At 40.7% G+C, this 20,465-nt stretch overlaps 2 protein-coding genes across 2 annotated transcripts; one reads left to right on the forward strand and one right to left on the reverse strand.

Moving 5' to 3' along the window:
- LOC101738094 (putative tRNA pseudouridine synthase Pus10) lies at window positions 1-8,063 on the reverse strand. Its single transcript, XM_004930695.5, has 11 exons — window positions 7,666-8,063; window positions 7,132-7,355; window positions 5,168-5,277; window positions 4,506-4,645; window positions 3,902-4,131; window positions 2,985-3,098; window positions 2,413-2,515; window positions 1,906-2,012; window positions 1,318-1,417; window positions 584-773; window positions 1-192 (listed from the first exon to the last, which is right to left on the reverse strand). Exons 1-11 carry the CDS (start codon window positions 7,786-7,788, stop codon window positions 14-16), a joined length of 1,620 nt encoding a protein of 539 aa, XP_004930752.2. The 5' UTR covers window positions 7,789-8,063; the 3' UTR covers window positions 1-13.
- An 811-nt stretch (window positions 8,064-8,874) lies between these two features.
- On the forward strand, window positions 8,875-19,440 carry LOC101738224 (sorting and assembly machinery component 50 homolog A). Its single transcript, XM_004930696.4, has 13 exons — window positions 8,875-9,036; window positions 9,335-9,448; window positions 10,680-10,802; window positions 11,654-11,749; window positions 12,527-12,611; window positions 13,054-13,183; window positions 13,923-14,028; window positions 14,467-14,554; window positions 15,750-15,931; window positions 16,469-16,621; window positions 17,899-18,019; window positions 18,465-18,650; window positions 19,327-19,440. The coding sequence occupies exons 1-12, from the start codon at window positions 9,016-9,018 to the stop codon at window positions 18,644-18,646; spliced, it is 1,401 nt and encodes a 466-aa protein (XP_004930753.1). The 5' UTR covers window positions 8,875-9,015; the 3' UTR covers window positions 18,647-18,650; window positions 19,327-19,440.
- The last annotated feature ends 1,025 nt before the right edge of the window (window positions 19,441-20,465 follow it).

The following is a 20,465-nucleotide window of genomic DNA, read 5'->3' on the forward strand; positions in this document are numbered from 1 at the left end:
TACATCGAATCATTTATTGGGGTCGCGGCCAGTCGAGCAGCACCGCGGTGACGTCGAGCGCCAGTATGTCGGCCCGGAAGCCCGCGGCGTCGCGGAGGCTCGGCGTGGTGCGACCGAACTCCCCGTGGCACCACTCCTTCACGTACGTGCCCGCTTCCGTGCGGATTGTGAGGGTGAACAATTGCGGGTAGTCTGAAAACAAAAAAAAAATAGGGTAGAACTATACTGAGATCTTAGAACCGGACTTTTTGACGGGAACGCGTTCCAGCTTTAAAGTCGAGACAGTCATACAACACATTTGAGACTACGACTTCATGTCTGAAGATGGCGGCGTGCACGTTTTCAAATAAACGTCTGAAGCGAAAAAAATTATAATAAGGGTAAACGTTCAAAACGATTCCACTTCGCGTCTCGCAGACAAATCTTATATATGTCTGTCTCTTTTTAGTGTCATTTTTTCATTACGCTAAGCGCTAAAGAAGATATCACTTCCAAATTTAACTCCAGAGCCACTGTTCCAAGCTACGGCTTGATCAAACAATATAAAGCGAATAAAATTGGTCCAAGGTCGGGAGTAACTCACCAGGCACCCTCCTGGCCACTACGTCATATATCCTCCGGGTCCTGGTGAGCAGCGGGCGCCTGTGCAGCACTCGGATCGGGGTTCTCTGTTTCACCACGATCCTGGCCTCGTCCCCTGCCTCGGTGTTCCTGTACTCGTTTATCCTCTGGATGTCCTCCTCGGTGACGGCGACAGGCGTTTTTCCATTCAGCTGGAAAATAGCAGAGATCGCTATTAATTATTTAAGTCGTCGCGGCCTGAAGGATAAGACGTCCGGTGCATTCGTATTGAAGCGATGCACCGGTGTTCGAATCCCGCAGGCTGGTACCAATTTTTTCTAATCAAATACGTACTTGACAAATGTCTACGATAGACTTCCACGGTGAAGGAATAACATCGTGTAATAAAAATCAAAGCTGCAAAATTATAATTTGGGGGTAGCCCTTGTAACTATATTGAGGCCTTAGAACTTTATCTCAAGGTGGGTGGCGCATTTACGTCGCAGATGTCTATGGGCTGCAGTAACCACTTAACAACAGGTGGGCTGTGAGCTCGTCCACCCACATAAGCAGTAAAAAAAAAAAACCTCCTACCCGTACGGGCTCCGACAACGCCCCACTCCTCAGTACTGTATATAACAAAAACCTTACTATCAGAACCGTTGTACTGATCGCCCAGCTAAGCTAAGACTCCTTACTAGCATTAAGCGGTCAAAGCCTTGAGCTAATTCAACGGAATAAACAAAAAAAACTCACAATATTCGGTTCAGCGTTCTCATTTCCGAGCTTTATGCACAGAGCTTCGTAAGTCTTGCATTTCGTCTCTTCCCCCTTTTTAAGTTCCGACAACTCGTTCCTGGGACAGAAAAAACGTACACAAGTCGAGTCGTGCGAGTTGTGACGTCACAGCGTTACGGGACGAGCGAGAGAGACAGCGATATGTACCCGCTGTTACGTCATTCGATAGGTAAACTGTTTGTTCAGTTATACGATCCGTTCTTTAGGGCCGGTGGACGCAGCCGTCTGCCAATTAAGAATTCGAACTCATGTCTATGGTAACGACTTAATCCGTGGGCTCGTCCGTCTACTGCAGATCTCACCACCTTTGCAATCACTACCCTAGTGATCACGTGCCGAAGCTGACGCCCCCCCCCCTCCTACAGACCAGACTGTTGCTGACACAGCCCACTGAGTTTCTCGCCGGATCTTCTCAGTGGGTCGCGTTTCCGATCCGGCCCTTACTAGGGTTCGTATTAGCAACGTCAAGTTTGAGCCCCGCGAGCTCACCTACTCGCCCGGTTACGCTGACATAGCCTCTCAAGGTTAGGTAGGAAAAAAAGGTACCTGGAGACATGCATTAGTTTCTGAACGATCACTTGGCCACCTTTCGAAATCTCCTTGCAGACCCTCTTCAGCTCGTCACCGGTGAGGTCTCTTCTCGGGTCTGTGATCTGGAACATGACACAATCGGTGACCATTTTGGAGCCATCCTGTTCCAGTCGCAAATTTAGTATACATGTTTTTATAACTTTTCACTGTGTGCGTGCGTGCGTGCGTGCGTGCGTTCTATTCTACTAATTGTAAGAGAGAGGGGGAGAGAGGGGGAGAGAGAGGGGGAGAGAGGGGGAGAGAGGGGAGAGGGGGAGAGAGAGAGGGGAGAGAGAGGGGAGAGGGGGGAGAGAGGGGGAGAGGGGGGAGAGAGGGGGAGAGAGGGGAGAGAGGGGAGAGAGGGGGAGAGAGAGAGAGAGAGAGAGAGAGAGAGAGAGAGAGATTACACTCAATCCTACCAAATTCTTTAACTTTACCCATGACCACACTAACTGTTGCTAGACTATTAAAAACAAACCTTACTTCGATAGCGAAGGGTCTACCATCACCGAGACACCTCACGTCCACGTCTTCGCGTCCAGCCGACATGAACTTCAATCTGTGGTCCACGTCTTCAGGTGTCAAGCTGCGATACCAAAGAAATTAAGCATCAGAACATCTTCAATTCATCATCTTCAATTCATCATCTTCATTCTTTCAACTCATTCTAATTCCTTCCACCTTCTCCTTCCCAAATCCTTCCTATCCACATTATTAACTGGTGGTTAGTTGTACAGTATTACAATGAATCCTCCTATTCATTTCTGTTATGAATCAGTTACGACAGACATATGACAATGTTATTAACATTTCAATTATGTCTTGAAGGGAATGGTCAATATGATAGTATAACCGACCTCATTTCTCAAGGTGACAGCACTCACATGGTGATTGTGATTTCTAAGGTCTCAAGTGAGCAATTAACACGAATATACCTATCTATGTAATAAAAATATAACAATTAACAACAAAAAATCTATTACCCTAGCTACACATCCAGATACCATATTTTTAGTATTCAAATTATTTGTCACTGTAAAATTTTTGTTACTCACTCAAATACTTTTGCTATGGGTTCGAATAAGATCTCCTGGACGGATGATTCCATCATCCTCTTGCCCTTGATCAGCCAGGGCGTCTGCGGAAGCTCTCTGCTCAATTTTATATACCTGTAATATTAGCTTAATATTATTATGATTTTTCTCTTAAAATAAACTATCACTAAGAGTCTTAGGAATTATCGTATAATATCTTTACTTACACAGACTAATAAGGAAAAAAGAATTAAATTACTAGATCATAAAATTAAATAAATTTTAATTTAGAATGTATTGCCAGCCATATGTAAATTAGTATTCTAAAATGGCAACTTCATAGGTAATTAATGATCTAGGCTAAAAGTGCGAATGCAAATTGTATTTGTACTAGATGTAGCATAATATCAAATATTATATCATGCGAGAGTCATCAATACTGAAACTTCCAAATTGTGTATAGTTATCTGCAAGTTTATTAGTACTGTTACGCCGATAAAAGCAACGCCATGTATCGTCGAATAGCAGAAACGAATATTAAAAGAACTAGTAAGATCGAGAACGCTCGAGAAGTACAACGCCATCTATTATCAATAAGCGGAAACCTAAATCGAAACTACTCGACCTGTTAGGAATGTTCTCAATAATTCTAGGGATATCGTATTGATTATAAAAGCGTTGCAGGGATGACACGAAGGTAGTTAGTAATCGATTCTACTTGAAGTGAAACAGCGAACGGAGCACCTGAAGTTAAGCGGAAGAAGTGAATTGAGAATTTTAGTAAATTAAATAGTTTTAATCTGTGCTTCAGTAGAATTTTTATTTCTACCGAACCCCAGCACATCCTTATTTAGAAATATTAATTTGGTTTTCACTGATCAACTTTTTCTCGAAACAATGCTAGTTGTACTGGAAAATAGGCCTGAATGATTACTTACCTACCCCCCAGATAAGAAGGGGCATGCACGCACATAGCACTGACACACTTAGCTTCAATGTCCACCGATGGAATTTTATTCCACTTATCGACACCCTTCAACTGCTCAAGACTAATCTTGTCCATGGCCTGTTCTACTGATGGCCGGGTAAACTCAACCGTGAACCTCCTTCTCTGCTTCTGTCTCTCTTGGAACAATGATGGTGATAATTTCTTTAAGATTTCTAGTTCCTGTTTTAGGCAGAGAAGAGCAATTAATGTTTGGGAGGAAATGACACAGGCAAGATCTTTCACTAATTGGGTGAACTTGCTCGGTAAACAGACGGTCCAAGTTTTTTTGTTTGGAACTTTTATACATCTATGTAAGCTTATCTTGACAACCTCAGCTCTGTGTTAGTCTCCTGCTACATATAGTTTTGTAAAAGTGTTACTGCAAAAGGAATTTCAAGTAATGTCGGCCGTTAAGTTTACAAGATAGTTGATCTGCCATTAGCATAAACATCGTAACTTAAAATCAATTTCATATTCCGGTTTGAAAGCTCAGGAAAAGCCAACCTTGTTCTAAATCAATTTTTTATATTCAAAATGTCGTTCATAACATCTACCTGTGGTTCATCAGGATACTCCATATTAAGTGTAATCAGTAACGGTGAAATGGCTCCGGAATCTAGTGTCATACCTATTTGTTCGGCAAGTTTGACACCAAACGTCCATTTCCATGCTTCCTTCAGTGGTGTTAAGGTATCTGAAATAAGCAATAGCTTCACGTGTGTTTCTCATGCCCCACCCTTCAAACCGAAACAAATTACTGCTTCACGGTAGAAATAGGCAGGGTGGTGGTACCTACCCGTACGGACTCACAAGAGGTCCTACCCCCAGTAAATGCCTGCATAAGTAGCACTATCTGCCGTCAAATAGCCAAAAAATTTATAAGGAAAGAATTTCTACTATCAGGAATGATCTGAAAAATTGTAGATAGTCAAAACAAAAATACTATATGGATTCCTCCGGTCATCGTTCTCGTCGAACCCATCGCTTGCGACGAAGGGATCGGCGAGTAAATTAAACCACAGACACAGCCCACTGAGTTTCTCGCCGGATCTTCTCAGTGGGTCGCGCTTCCGATCCGGTGGTAGATTCTGCGAAGCACTGCTCTCGTTAGGGTTCGCGTTAGCAACAACATTAGGTTCGAGCCCCATGAGTTCACCTACTCGTTCGGTTACGCTGACGTATCTTCTCAAAGCTAAAAAAAATATGGATAGCTTACCTTCTTTATAATCTTTAAAGGCATCACTCAGGTGTAGGATTATGGCTTTATCTCGTAATAATGTAGCGATCGGAGCAGAGAGTGCACATGCAAAAGTTGAGCATTCGTAACTGAAAAAAACGTATATATCTTTTAGAGTAATGTTATATTATATTTATAAGTACATACGGTACATCGAAGTATTGAAGTGTTTGTATAATAACGCCACCATGTCAGTCCGAGTACAGGAGCATTGCACGAAGGAAATCCCTGTAAAGAGAGGAGTGAGACAGGGAGATGTGATATCTCCGAAACTGTTTATCACTGCTCTGGAGGATTCCTTCAAGCTTCTGGAATGGCAAGGACTTGGCATCAATATTAACGGCGAATACATCACTCATCTTCGGTTTGCCGATGACATCGTGGTCATGGCAGAGTCGCTGGAAGATTTAGGGCGTATGCTCGGTGACCTCAGTAGGGTTTCTCAACAAGTGGGTCTTAAAATGAACATGGACAAAACAAAAATCATGTACAATGTCCATATTGCACCCACCATAGTTACTGTTGGGAGCTCTACTCTTGAAGTTGTTGACGAATATATATACCTAGGACAGGCAGTCCGATTAGGTAGGTCCAACTTTGAGAGAGAGGTCAGTAGACGGATCCAACTCGGCTGGGCAGCGTTCGGTAAACTGCACAACGTCTTCTCGTCCAAAATACCTCAGTGCCTTAAGACAAAGGTGTACAACCAATGTGTGTTACCAGTGATGACTTACGGCTCGGAGACGTGGTGCTTCACTAGGGATCTTTTTAGAAGGCTCAAAGTCGCGCAGCGAGCTATGGAGAGGGCTATGCTCGGCATTTCTCTACGTGATCGAATCCGAAATGAGGAGATCCGTAGAAGAACGAAGGTTGCTGACATAGCCCGTAGAATTAGTGAACTGAAGTGGCAATGGGCCGGCCACATAGCACGAAGAGAGGACGGTCGATGGGGCAGAAAGATCCTGGAGTGGCGACCACGTACTGGCAAGCGCAGTGTGGGACGGCCACCTACTAGATGGACCGACGACCTAGTAAAAAGCGCTGGGTCTCGTTGGATGCAGGTGGCAATGGACCGGTCGCACTGGAAATCTATTGGAGAGGCCTATGTTCAGCAGTGGACGGCGATAGGCTGAAATGATGATATTTATAAGAAAAAACATGCTTAAGCATTTTGGTTGATCTTTTATGCAGTGTTTTACGAAGAGTGAAGAAGTCTAGAAGTTTTAGAGTGAAGTGAAGGAGTTTGAAGTCGTCGTGGTCTAAAGGATAAGACGTCTGGTGCATTCGTCTTGAGGGATACACCATTGTTCGAATCCCGCAGGCGGGTACCAATTTTTCTAATGAAATACGTAGGTACTCAGCAAATGTTCACGATTAACTTCCACGGTGAAGGAATAACATCGTGTAATAAAAATCAAATCCGCTAAATTATAATTTGCGTAATTACTGGTGGTACGAACTCTTGTGAGTCCACATAGGTAGGTACCACTACCCCGCCTATTTCTTCCCTGAAGCAGTAATGCGTTCCGGTTTGAAGGGTGGGGCAGCGGTTGTAACTATACTGAGACCTTAGAACTGATATCTCAAGGTGGTTATAGATGTCTATGGGCTCCAGTAACCACTTAACACCAGGTGGACTGTGAGCTCGTCCACCCATCTAAGCAATAACTAAAAAAAGAGTTTATAAAAAACAGGGTAATTAAAATCAAACCTTCAATAACTCTTCTTACATATTCACACATTGCTATTAGACATAGACGTCAAGTATCAAGGTGATACTATTTTGTGAAGGTTATACAATAAAAAACTTAGCAGGGGCTGTCACCCGGCTAAGTTCCTGCCTCTTTTAGCATACTAACTGTAACTAGACAGGTGATTTGCCATTACCAAAGTTCATACTATCTCAAGGACATAAAAAAGAATATCCTTAGTTACTAACTAACCGTTTTTTCTCCAAAGTCTCTTTGACCATATTAAAGCATTCAGACCAGTTCTCTTCCTGGAGTATACCTAAACAGCTTACGCATATCGATATCTTCTTTTTCTTTTTCGGTGGTTCATCATCACAGCCATTGACATCTTTATTGCCATTTATATTGTCTACTGGATTGCTAGTGATTTGTTGTTCTTCTGAATTATTTTCTACTTCTACACCGCTTTCTGTATACTGAACAATGGATATATGATGTTAATGAAAAACTTTTCATTCTTTAAATGTTCAGTAAGCAAAGTGGACATGGGGCATAAGTGGATATATAGTCCCTCGGTGACCTTCACGGTACTCATCGAGAGCAAATAAAGAAGATCACAGGTTACTGTATTAATGGAAAAAAAAAAATTTTTTTAGGTTACTTTTTTTTTAATAATTTATTACTACGTACATCGTAGTGAATTTTAGAAAAGGTTTTGAGAAGCTTTTATGATGGACGTAATTTAAAACAAAAGTAGTTATCAATTCGCGCCAAGCAAATACTTACTTTATGTATGTATTCTTTGTAGTTTTCGTAAGTTGCCGGGTTCTTAAGCCCTAAATAACGCAGGCAGCATATATCGCAACACCCTACCTCTTTACAGAATTTAACGATGGCTTTATTGTCCATCTTCCTTTTATTTTACACTGCTAAAAAGCATGTAACGAAGTATAGTAAACAAATGAATATCACTTTCCAATTTTTTTTGTAGTTCAGTTTTAAGTATAAAAATTCTGCAGTTACGAAAGAAGAGAACAACTCAACAGTGTCAGGAGTTGCATGAGTTTGAATTCTGTATATATTCAAATTTTATTAGTTTATTTTAGTTTTGTTTAAAATAAATTTTGCCCTAATTTAAACATAAAAAGAAAACAAATTCTTGATTCAGCAGGCAAATGTATCCATTTCTATAAATCCAAAGCATTTATAGGTTAGAGCTAAATCGACAACATGAAAAGTGTAAAGATTATCGAAATTAAATTAATTTTGGAATGAAATCGTATGATATGTAAATTTTAAAATGTATTATATTAGATTGAGAATGAATCTCTTATTAATATTTTAACAAAAAATTTAATTCAATAAAAAAATTGCGGAATGTTGAGCCACATGCAGTGAATTTGTTTCAATTCTCCATTATTACTGCCCTTACTACCAATTTAAATGTAAAGAAACATAAAATATTAACATACATTTTAAATTTTAAGCACTCGAGGTGGAACAAGCTCAACAAGTAAATAAAATCATAATAAAACACGGCTGTTCATTATGCAAAATAAATAACAATTTTTGGGAGAGTAAAAAATGTTTGAAACGCGGAGACAGGTGAAATATTCAATAGAATGAAGATTTTACGCATTTTCTCTCTCACTTTCTAAAATTTAACGAATCCATCTATACTGAATTGTTAAGGAATGAAAAAGAATTCAGGTAGTAAACTGAAATAAGTTAAATTGTGAAAAAATCAAACAAACCAATTGATACCACAATCTCTGACATGTATTAGTATTTATAAATAAGGCTTAGAGGATGGGATCATACATTTCATATATTAATAGATTAAATGAAGCTGATGTCAAGGCTTAGACCGAGTTCAATATTCTACAACATATTAATTGAAAGGAAACTGTCTGAACTGAGTAGGTACCCCATGCTTATTTTTTTTAGCTGTTTATATATGGTTTAAATGAGTATAATTTCTTTTATAATTGCCAGAAATAAAAAGAATCAATGTCAAAGTCAGCTGTCACAGCTGAATTTTATGTAATTCAAAATAATATTTAAAATTCCAAATTATTCTTTTCATCCAACTAATAACCAACCGTTAAACACACATAAAACAATTAAAAAACCAAAATGGGCACTGTCCACGCGAAGGTAAGCTATAATTTTTATTACTCTTATACAGTAACAAAAAATTTGTACAAACTTTCGTACCTAAAAATTATTTCAAAACATGATCACAACCAAGATTTTTAAGCTACCTATACCTGAACTCAAAAATGAGCAAATAAGTCCAAGCTTTATTCTATAATTTTGCTTCACTGAACTAATGGCAAAGGGATTATGATATTAATATAGTTGCTGTTTAACCTTTTTTTTGCATCTCCTTTGATATGCCGACCTGTGTTCCATTCGAATAGTAGAAGTGAAAAAAAAATCTACATGATTATAGGCAAACCAGCACGATATTGGCGACTCTGGCGGTGGTCTGTTTGTTTTTGAAGAGCCAGTCGAAATGGGCGAGGAACCAATACCAAAACCCACCATCAAATTAGATGGAGTAAGAGTAAGTTGACCCGCTTTCATACATATCGACGCTTGAAAGGCAAACGTGACTAAGCGACAATGCGTGAACTTTACAGTAGACTAATTTAAAGTTGAAATACCTGAAAACAAAATTTATTTTAACGAATCCAGCTGTAGTAGAATCTAGCTAGTAGCTGTAGGATTGAAATGATTTTAACAGACCTAGAAATATATATTTTTTGCGCATCGAATATGGTTATTGCCTATCATTTATGTACAAAGCAGTTATTGTCGCTTAGTCATGTTTGCCTTTCAAGCGTCGATATTAACTATTTAACTTTAGACATAATTCATCTGACAACAGGAACAATGCTAAACTTCTTTCAGAATTAAAATTATATAAGTTCTGTATCATGTAAGACAGAGAACACAAGACATATGACCAGAGAACAGTCCCAGGTTATCCCAAAATCCATACAGAGTTTGAAGTGGTAGAAGTAATAAAAAAAAATTGTCAAAGCAAGATTAAACTTTTAAAATAGTTTTAATTATGTCCACAATTAGATTATTAAATTAGAGAGCACATTATTATGTATAATGATGTGGTTTAATACCAGCACTTGGGCAGTGGATATGTGGCAGAAAGTATTCTCATAGTTTTGTTGAAAAAATATAAATGCTGAACTTTTGAACTTGGCTGAGTTCAATTATGCCTTGGAAGAGTCTTCATTTCCTTATCTTCGTATGTGGAGTAGTAGCTGCATGTATTTCTATTAAGGCCTATCACATCTGCAGTGAAAACCTTCTCTGGCATAACCTCTATCAGACAGTCCGTCTAAATAAGTCTAAGACACCCTTACTGTAATTCCTCTCTCAAGAGAGTATTACGTTTTTTGGCTATCAAAGTCATTTTCAGTCCATCATCAACCCATCTATTAAGTGAAGGCGGAATATAAATTTGTATCCTGAAAATGAACACAACGACGCTTGAAAGCAAACGTGACTAAGCGACAATTCGTGAACTTTACAGTAGACTAATTTAAAGTTGAAATACCTGAAAACAAAATTTATTTTAACGAATCCAGCTGTAGTAGAATCTAGCTAGTAGCTGTAGGATTGAAATGATTTTAATAGACCTAGAAATATTTTTTTTTTGCACATCGAAAATGATTATTGCCTATCATTTATGTACAAAGCAGTTATTGTTGCTTAGTCACTAAGCGCTAGGCACTTTTGCCTTTCAATCGTCGATAATTTTCTTATGCTTCCAGGCTCGTGTTGATAGAGTGCACGTTGATGGTTTGAATCGTACAAAAGATGACATTATAAAGAATACTATCGACGATCTATTTCACGCAACTGATTTTGAGGATGTTATTGTTAGAGCTCACAAGGTAAGTGTCTAAGAAACGTTTGAATTTCCAGTGGCTTTAATGGTTCAGCGGAAGAAATGCAGCGAAACCCTTTTTTTGTTGCATAGCCAGGTAAACAAGTTTGTTAAGTGGTATACACAGGTCACTCCTAGAATGCAGACTGACGAATGTTTAACTCTTAATTGTATAGCTTAAAAATAACAATTGCCTACTTCAAACCTGAACACATTACTGCTTCTCAGCAGTAACAGGCGGGCAGTATCAAAAAAAAGTATCAAACTCCTAAGACCAGTTAAACAAATACATTTAAATCATACTAAACACAACATTAAATGTTCTGAAAAACGCAAGGATATTTGGTCTACTAAGATACTAATTAGTAGAAAATAGAGCATTTGCATCAAAAAATGGTAATGAATTTATGGAATCATATTTCCTACATTTGTATGTAGCTTATCAAGAATTTATATAACATGTTTTGAATTTGCCCACATATAACAGTTTTTTTTTGTTTGTTAAATACACTATTCAGTAAAACTTCAATATGACTAGATTTTTTTTATTGCTTAGATGGGGGGACGAGTTCACAGCCCACCTGGTGGTAAGTGGTTACTGGAGCCCACAGACATCTACAACGTAAATGCGCCACCCATCTTGAGATATAAGTTCTAAGGTCTCAGTATAGTTACAACGGCTACCCCACCCTTCAAACCGAAATGCATTACTGCTTCACGGCAGAAATAGGCGGGGTGGTGGTACCTACCCGTGCGGACTCACAAGAGGTCCTACCCCCACTAAGCAATGCCAGGGGCAGAGCCAAGCCGCTGCCTACCGGTTCTCCAGCCTTTACTAAAACTAAATCTGTTTCAAAGGTTCGTCGCGCCCTCGATTCAATGGGTTGTTTTCGTGACATCGGTGTGTTCATAGATGTATCGTCCGGACCTGGATCCACACCTGAAGGACTGGAGGTACATATATTTAAAAATGTTTTTAATTATAAATTAAGGATGGACATAATCGAGTCCTCTTCGTAGGTTTTATTAAGGTTTGAATATTATGCCACGCTCATATTTGGTCAAATATAATCTAAAATGTGTAATGATGTTGTTTTTCTACACATAGTATTAATGAAAGTACACAATAACACACAAAGAAAGATTTTGCACATAGTATTAATGAAAGTACACAAGTCAGTGTGCTTTTTGATTTTATTTAAATTGGCCATTGAATAATATAAAATACATTAATAAATGGCCAGTAGGTCGGTAGGCAGCGGCTTGGCTCTGCCCCTGGCATTGCTGAAGTCCATGGGCGACGGTAACCACTCACCATCAGGTGGGCCGTATGCTCGTCTGCCTACAAGGGCAATAAAAAAAAAAGTTCAGTGAAAATTACAGCTCTATTTTGCATGTGATATGCTGAGTGCCTATCTCTTTTGACTACATTCAAATCCTTTACAGAGGAAGTACTGAGAGTATAAAAAATTAAGAATAATAATCGTTAATTTGAATCTTTAAACTGGCAATCTAATATCAGAATCCAAAAAGTTGTGTTTTTAAATGAATCCAACGAACCTTTAAATGATCCAAACAAACGATTTAAAGCGAACCCTGGCAACACTGCAGCTTAAGAAGTAGATTACCATATTAAAAAAGATAATTAGACACTAATGGAGGTAGTTGAATAGCGATTGCGTGGTTCCGCCGCTCGCGTATAGATGGCGTTGAAATTGATTCAATTCGCAGGTGACGTTTCAAGTTAAAGAGCTATCTCGCGTCATCGGTGGAATAAACACAACAGTCAGCGAGAACGAGGGAAATTTGGTTTTAGGTAAATAAAATTTATCATAAATATTTTTAAGATGATTTTTTTTCTTAAATTGAATTCGCGTAGTTCTCCATACACAGTCTTTTTCTATTGCCCTAGTTCATTAAACTAATTTACTGCGCAGCTGATATTAAGTGGGTAACGTAGGGTACAGATATGACCACGTGAACGCCGTTATATTTTTTTACTTTACTTTACAATTAAATCGAATTCCATAGTCTTTTTTTGTAAATCCTCCAATGTGCAGTCTCCCTTATATCTATAAATCTATATGGATCTACCTGGGAGTAGCAGTATGAGATCCCTTTGTTCGTCTACTAATATAATGCTATAAATACAGTGAACCAGCAATCTATAGTGAAGTTCGTTGACCTTGCGTCATCTGATTTCTGAAATTCGCATTGCATTGCGTAGTCTGTTTCTGGTAAAAATATATTCTTTAAAGGTGTAAAAATGCCAAACATCGCCGGCCGCGGGGAGAAGCTTCAAGCGGAATACAGCATGGGCTATCGAAGCACGTCGAATTTCAATGTCACTGCTACCAAACCGTATCCTCATAAACCCCTCGTGCCTATGTAAGTTGTCACTCCAGTAACTACTTAACACAGTCCACCTGGTGTTAAGTAGTTACCGGAGCCTATCGACATTTACAATGTAAATGCGCCACCCACCTTGAGATATTAGTTCTAAGGTCTCACTCAGTATAGTTACAACGGCTGTCTCACCCTTCAAACCGAAACGTATTACTGCTTCACGGCAGAAAGGGCGATGGTACCTACCCGTGCGGACTCACAAGAGCTCCTACCACCAGTCAGGCAAGCCCCGAGCCGTTTTATTGGCTGTTCTTTGGTCGGATCACTACCGAACAGAATCATCTCCTTTACCAATCTTAAGGTATCCTGAAAACTTCTCGAAAATCGGTCCAGTCGTTTCAGAGACCGTAGGGAACATACATACATTCGACTTTTATATTAGCGGACCCGACAGACGTTGTCCTGTGAATTCAGACACAAAAAATCATATCAGCCGTTTAGTTGCACTGTAGATATCTAGATACCGACTGCAGCGCGATCTGCCGGGCTGATTTGTGAATCTAAACCATACAGGGCGCCACCCAAACGCTTAGAAAAAAAATTTATTCAAATCGGTCCAGCCGCTTAGGAGGAGCTCAGTGACATACAGACGTACAGTAGAATTATATATATATAGCTTAATAGCTGTTATACCTCCACTGGTGTGTCCATCGCAACGTGCCAAAGGAACTGCTCTGTTCCATATTTTGGTGTTTCTCTTCAATCAAACCTTTAATTCCAGTGTATCAGCGTCAGTTTATCAGCAGACCCACGAATATCCCTGGTCGGGGTACCGGCTGCTCGACCGGGGTCTGCTAATGGATTTGGCCTTCAAGAGTTCGCCAACGGTGAGTCTAGCATAAAATGCAACGAATTCGAGTCTATAAAGTTGCTTGGGTGTGCCGTAATGTAAGAGGTATTCCCACAGGTCCTCCACCTCCGCTTGTCGGTAATTTTCATTTTCATTGCGGGCCTTACATAAAACTTGTAAAATATAAAGTTTTGGTTGTGTTTTTAGTACTTAGTACTTTTTTTTGTAATAGCGTAGTTGGGGGGACGAGCTCACAGCCCACCTGGTGTTAAGTGGTTACCGGAGCCCATTGACATCTACAACGTAAATGCCGCCACCCGCCTTGAGATACGAGTTCTAAGGTCTCGAAGCTGACATAGACTCTCAAGGCTATCAGCATAGGTAGAGAAAAAAGTAGTGCCTACTTGCACTACCTGACATGACTGCCATTTGACTGTCGTTTAAGAAATATCATCTTATAACGAATACCTTTCAGACAAAGCACAACCTTCAGTGGGAGGGCCTGGTGCGCGAGACGGCGGCTCTCAGCAAGACGACCAGCTTCAAAGTCCGCGAGAGCAGCGGTTAGTGTTTCGAGTGCGGTCTGTGGACAGCGTCAACTGTCACGGACGCCGCTATACGGGAACGCTGATAATTTTGTGATATAAAAGTGATTGGCATTCAACCAGTACGTCAAGTTCGGAAATCTATCGAAATCGTAATGTATCGATACGATGGTAATATGGAGGGTAGAGGTACGGAGAACCGTCTCATATGGGAGAAGCTTGAAAAAGTGTCCCACTTTCAGCACTAAATAACAGTTCAAAAATCCTCCAGAATGGCGCTAGCAAAGGCACAGGGTATGATATGGATTGAGCAGTTGTTAATTTCGTCAGTATAAACTAAAATTATTGCTGTGGTAAAACGTGGAGACATCGATTGCATTTTCTTATCAGCTTTAAATAAAATACTTTTTGTGATTTTATAGTGCTTATAGTTTTTTTGTCCTTTTTTATATATCCAACTTATCTTCTAATAACTAGTTACCACCGCCCTGCCTGTTTCTGCCGTGAAGCAGTAATGCGTTTCGGTTTGAATTGGGGGGGGGGGAGGCGTTGTAACTATACTGAGACCTTGTATTTCAAGGTGGGTGACACATAGTTGTAGATGTCTATGGGCTCTAGTAACCACTTAACAACCAGGTGGGCTGTGAGCTCGTCCGCCCACTTAAGCAAATAATATAAAAAAGATTTGGAGAATGTGACGATTTGATTGCGAAACGAAAGTAAGTGAATTCATTCGTGCTGATTAGTTCTTTTTACGGACGGTAGGGGCGCTGTTTAAATTCTATACATTTAATTTTGTTCGTCATTAGCGCTCGCCCCTTCGACGTCCTCCCGGTCTATCACCGGTGCTGTTAGGTACCTCAAGCACCGGTCACCGTCCTCGTCGAACCCGTCGCTTGCGACGAAGGGCTCGGCTAGTAAATTAACCCACAGACACAGCCCACTGAGTTTCTCGCCGGATCTTCTGAGTGGGTCGCGTTTCCGATACGGTGGTAGATTCTGCGAAGCACTGCTCTTGCTTTTGGGTCAGTGTTAGCAACGTCGTCAGGTTTGAGCCCCGTGAGCTCACCTACTAGCTAAGGTTACGCTGAAATAGCCTCTCAAGGCTATCAGCTTAGGTAGGCAATTAATTCGTGCCGAATTAGTTCTTTTTACGGACGGTAACGCTGTTTAAACTCTATACATTTTTTCGTCATTCGCCCTCGCCCCTCAGGTCCTCAGATGAAGTCGATATTGCGACACATCGTGACGGTGGACCACCGGGACGACGCGATCTTCCCGAGTCAGGGCTCCTGGGTGCAGTTCAGCAGCGAGCTGGCCGGGTTGGGCGGGGGCGTGGCCCACCTCAAGACCGAGCTCCAAGCGCAGCAGAACTACGAATTGATCGAGGACATAGTAAGAGAGTGTTGCTATGATGTATGATAGAGGAGTATGGAAGGAGGAAGCGTGTTGCGTCGACCCCAGCTGACTGGGTGAAGAATGATGATAGTGAGTTTTTTTTTTTAAAGCTGCTAATCACCTGAAATCAATCCGTTTCAAAGTCGCATTTCACTCCATATTATCATTTTTCATAAAAATAAGAATATAAATTAAAGTAAGACGACTTAAAGGTCTTAGTTACCAGGTCATAAAATCCCTTAAAAAATTGATTAATATTATTTTTCTTTAAAGTTATTTATTTATAGTGTAGTCTTGGCGAAATCTGTAATTATAGAGGCATAATAGTCTTTGACAATAGAACCATAATACTGTTCAAACTTATAATTCGAAATAATTATAGTCGAATTTTGAAAACAGTCAAAACTCTAGTTTATTATTAATATTTCTTATCTGTACACGAAGAATGTTCTAAGATCGTATTACAATGTCGTTAAGACTTAGTTTAAAAATACAATTCGACGAATTTGACGGTAGAATTGAATTTTAATCTAGGTATTGCAGCTCGCCGGAGCCGCAGGGGTTCTGCACGACATGTTCGGGACGGAGATACCTGATCATTTCTTCCTCGGTGGACCCACGACGCTCAGAGGTTTCCAGCAGCGAGGGGTGGGGCCGCACTCGGACGGGCAGGCCACTGGTGGAAAGGTGGGTCCAAGTGGAGGCAACCAAAGACCATTCCTTGGCTAAATTAAAGGAGATACTGCTCTTTCATAATACCTGGAGAAACTAGGTAGTCCTCAGTGATGAATGAACCCACCGTCCACTTCTACATGAGGTATTTGTCTCAAATCATATCGAAGAGTGACAGGCAAATACCCTATTTGGCTTATCTTTGTAATTAAAGGCGCGTTTTATTAGGTATTATTATAATAGTATTTTCATTACGGATCCTCCCGATCCATTAACGGTGATTTTATGTGCCTCAAGCACCGGTCACCGTCCTCGCCGCACCCGTCGCTTGTGACGAAGGGCTCGGCGAGTAAATTAACCCAGACACAGCCCACTGAGCTTCTCGCTGGATCTTCCCAGTGGGTCGCGTTTCCGATCCGGCGGTAGATTCTGCGAAGCACGGCTCTTGCTAGGGCTAGTGTTAGCAACACTCTGGTTTGAGCCTCGTGATCTCACCTACACGCTAAGGCAACGCTGAAATAGCCTCTCAAGGCTGCATAGGTAGGTTTAAAAAAATTAGCATTCAAAATTTCGATATTTTTAATTGAACTTCAATTAAGTTTACAGCACTAGAATAGCTGAAGAAGTGTTTTACTACTTCATTTTTTCATAATTTCAAACTTTAAACGGCTTTAAATTCCAAGATTAGGGCTCTGAAACTGTGATACTTTAAGACAAATATTTTTATTTTGTATGTGAACTATCGACATCTTGTAGCGGATGCCCCTAAACTTATATGTTGTTAAAGTTAAGGCACTTAATTATTGTATAACTAAACACAAAATAATAATAATAATAAACAATACTAACTTTATTTGTTTTAAGACAAATTGATTAAATTTACAACATCCTTCATTAAAAATAAAATATAGGATTTAGTTAATATGCTACTGCCATCTACAGGAGCAATGAGAAACTAATCGAAGCGAAGCCATCTAGTGGCCGACGCCCGTAAACATTTTGTTGAGTGCTTGAGTTGCTTATCTATAGCCAATTTATGTTTTTTTTATTGCTTAGATGGGTGGACGAGCTCACAGCCCACCTGGTGTTAAGTGGTTACTGGAGCTCATAGACATCCAGAACCTAAATGCGCCATCCACCTTGAGATATAAGTTCTAAGGTCTCAAGCATAGTTACAACGGCTGCCCCACCCTTCAAACCGAAATGCATTATGTATATTATCTATGGTCCTGTCCGTTGGAGAGGTCACCCTGGTATCACCAGGCTGGTCCTGACGGCGCGGCTGCTTGCAGGTATACTGGGCGGCGGGTGCGCACGTGTACGCGCCGCTGCCCTTCCTTCGGAACAAAAACGGGATTTCGTCCCTGTTCCGGTCGCATTTCTTCGTGAACGCCGGCTGTCTGGCGGCGCCCGGTGAGTGCGGTCCGGCGACGGACGACCGGACGTATTGACCGGTCGCGTAGGCCTGTGGCCAGTAGTTACTCTTCCAATAAATTCTATTTATTGCATCTCGAGTATACAACGATAAAAACAGAAAGCTCCGCTTCAGGCGGCTGTTCGAGTCGGAATGTTTGGTGCGACAGTAGTCACTCGTATTTATAGTAGAGTAGTGAGGGGGTAGCTTAGTCATGAATTCTCGTGAATACCGTCTCAAACAGTTGTTGACATGCGTAACATTAATGACTCCAGTAACCACTTCAAGAATACAAACGAATCTACAACTATAAAAACATTCTATCAAATTAATTATTAAAAATTATATTTTGTTTCACCAAACAGCCTAATATTTATTATTTTTCATTAAGAATACCAGGTGGACTGGAATGAATTGAATTTGAAATTGAATTGAATTCGTCAGATAATGGTTTAACGAATTGGGAATGGGCGAATTCCGCGCGCGTGTCGTGCGGCGCCGGCGTCGCGCTGCGGCTGGGCAGCGTGGCGCGGCTCGAGCTGAACTACTGCGCGCCGCTGAAGGCCCGGACCAACGACTGCACCGCGCACGGCCTCCAGTTCGGGCTCGGAGTGCACTTCTTGTAGAAAGGTAAAAGACACAGAACGCGGTCACGTCATCACGGATCCTCTCAATCCGCTAACGGCGCTTTTAGGTACCTCAAGCACCGGTCATCGTTCTCGTCGAGTAAATTAACCCACAGACACAGCCCACTGAGTTTCTCGCCGGATCTACTGAGTGGGTCGCGTTTCCGATCCGGTGGTTGGTTCTGCGAAGCACGGCTCTTCCTAGGGCCAGTGTTAGCATCACTCCGGTTTGAGCTCCGTGAGCTCACCTACTCGTTCGGTATGATATAGCATATCAAGGCTATCAACTTAGGTAGAGAAAAAAAAAAACAGAAGGTGGCTCGCCCGACCCAAAGAGTCCAAGAGGTAATATAGGAGAAAAAGGGGGATTTCCAAGGTGGGTGGCGCATTTACGTTGTAGATGTCTATGGGCTCCAGTAACTACTTAACGCCAGGTGAGCTTTGAGCTCGTCCAACCATCTAAGCAATAAATAAAAATAAAAAAAGTCTTCATAATTAGGCAAAAAAATCACTAAAATAAAAGATAAAAAAATTGTTTTGCTGTCCATACTTTTTATCGAACTTTGACATATCAAGGTCATTGACGTGCACATTCTTAGTTGTAACGCGCTATAATTTATTATCTAATGATGTTTTTACATTGCATTGTATTAAGCATATATTTATATTTTTTTACGCAGTTTGATTGTGAAGTCGAAGCAGCATCAGCGTCGGACATTGTCGATAAAAACAAGAATTTATTTATTGTATCAGTTTTATTGTGAATAAATTAGAAATTTAACGTGTTGTTTGAAGTGTTTGTTTTCAATCATCACTATCATTATCCTGCCCTTTCCCAGTCGTCAGGGTCGGCGCAACATGTTTTCTCCTTCCAGTTCAGCTCGAGCCGCGCCACGCTGCCCAGCCGCAGCGCGACGCCGGCGCCGCACGACACGCGCGCGGAATTCGCCCATTCCCAATTCGTTAAACCATTGTCTGACGAATTCAATTCAATTTTAATTTTTTTTATTGCTTAGATTTGTGGACGAGCTCACAGCACACCTGGTGTTAAGTGGTTACTAGAGCCCACAGACATCCGCAACGTAAATGCGCCACCCACCTTGAGATATAATCTCATATCATATACCATTCTATACTATACTATACATATACTACCATATACTCTTCCATCATATACCATTTCTTTGCTCACTCCCCTCTTACAAATATCCTCTTTCACGCGATCCATCCATTTTTAGGTCTGCCTCTTCCTCTAAAGCCTTCCACGTTCATAGTTAAAACTCTCTTACCGACCTCACTGTCATTTCGTCTCATCACATGTCCACCATCCCAAACGCGCGCGTCTCAGCTTCTCTGTCACAGGTGCCACTTTCAGACTTCCTCTAACATATTCATTCCGTATTCTATCCATTCTCCATATATTTGTTTTGAATATTACTATTATAAAATAATAATTTGAACAGCCAATTTACATTGTTTTTTTTGGCTATAAATAATATTTTCGTTGTCCGTGGACATCGGCAATGCCAGTGTGTTTAGTGCGAGTTCTTTAACGTTCTCGATAGATATTTGTTTTTTTTATCAATTTTTTGAATTGTCATCGGTCCTTAATAAGACGTATACCAAATTTCGAGTTAATCCGACCTTTTTTTTTATTTATTTTTATTGCTGAGATGTGTGGACGAGCTCACAGCCCACCTGGTGTTAAGTGGTTACTGGAGCCCATAGACATCTATAACGTAAATGCGCCCCACACCTTGAGATATAGTTCTAAGGTCTCAGTATAGTCACAACGGCTGCCCCATCCTTCAAACCGAAA

Source organism: Bombyx mori, chromosome 23 (genome assembly GCF_030269925.1).
Source record: "Bombyx mori chromosome 23, ASM3026992v2".
Taxonomy (NCBI): domain Eukaryota; kingdom Metazoa; phylum Arthropoda; class Insecta; order Lepidoptera; family Bombycidae; genus Bombyx; species Bombyx mori.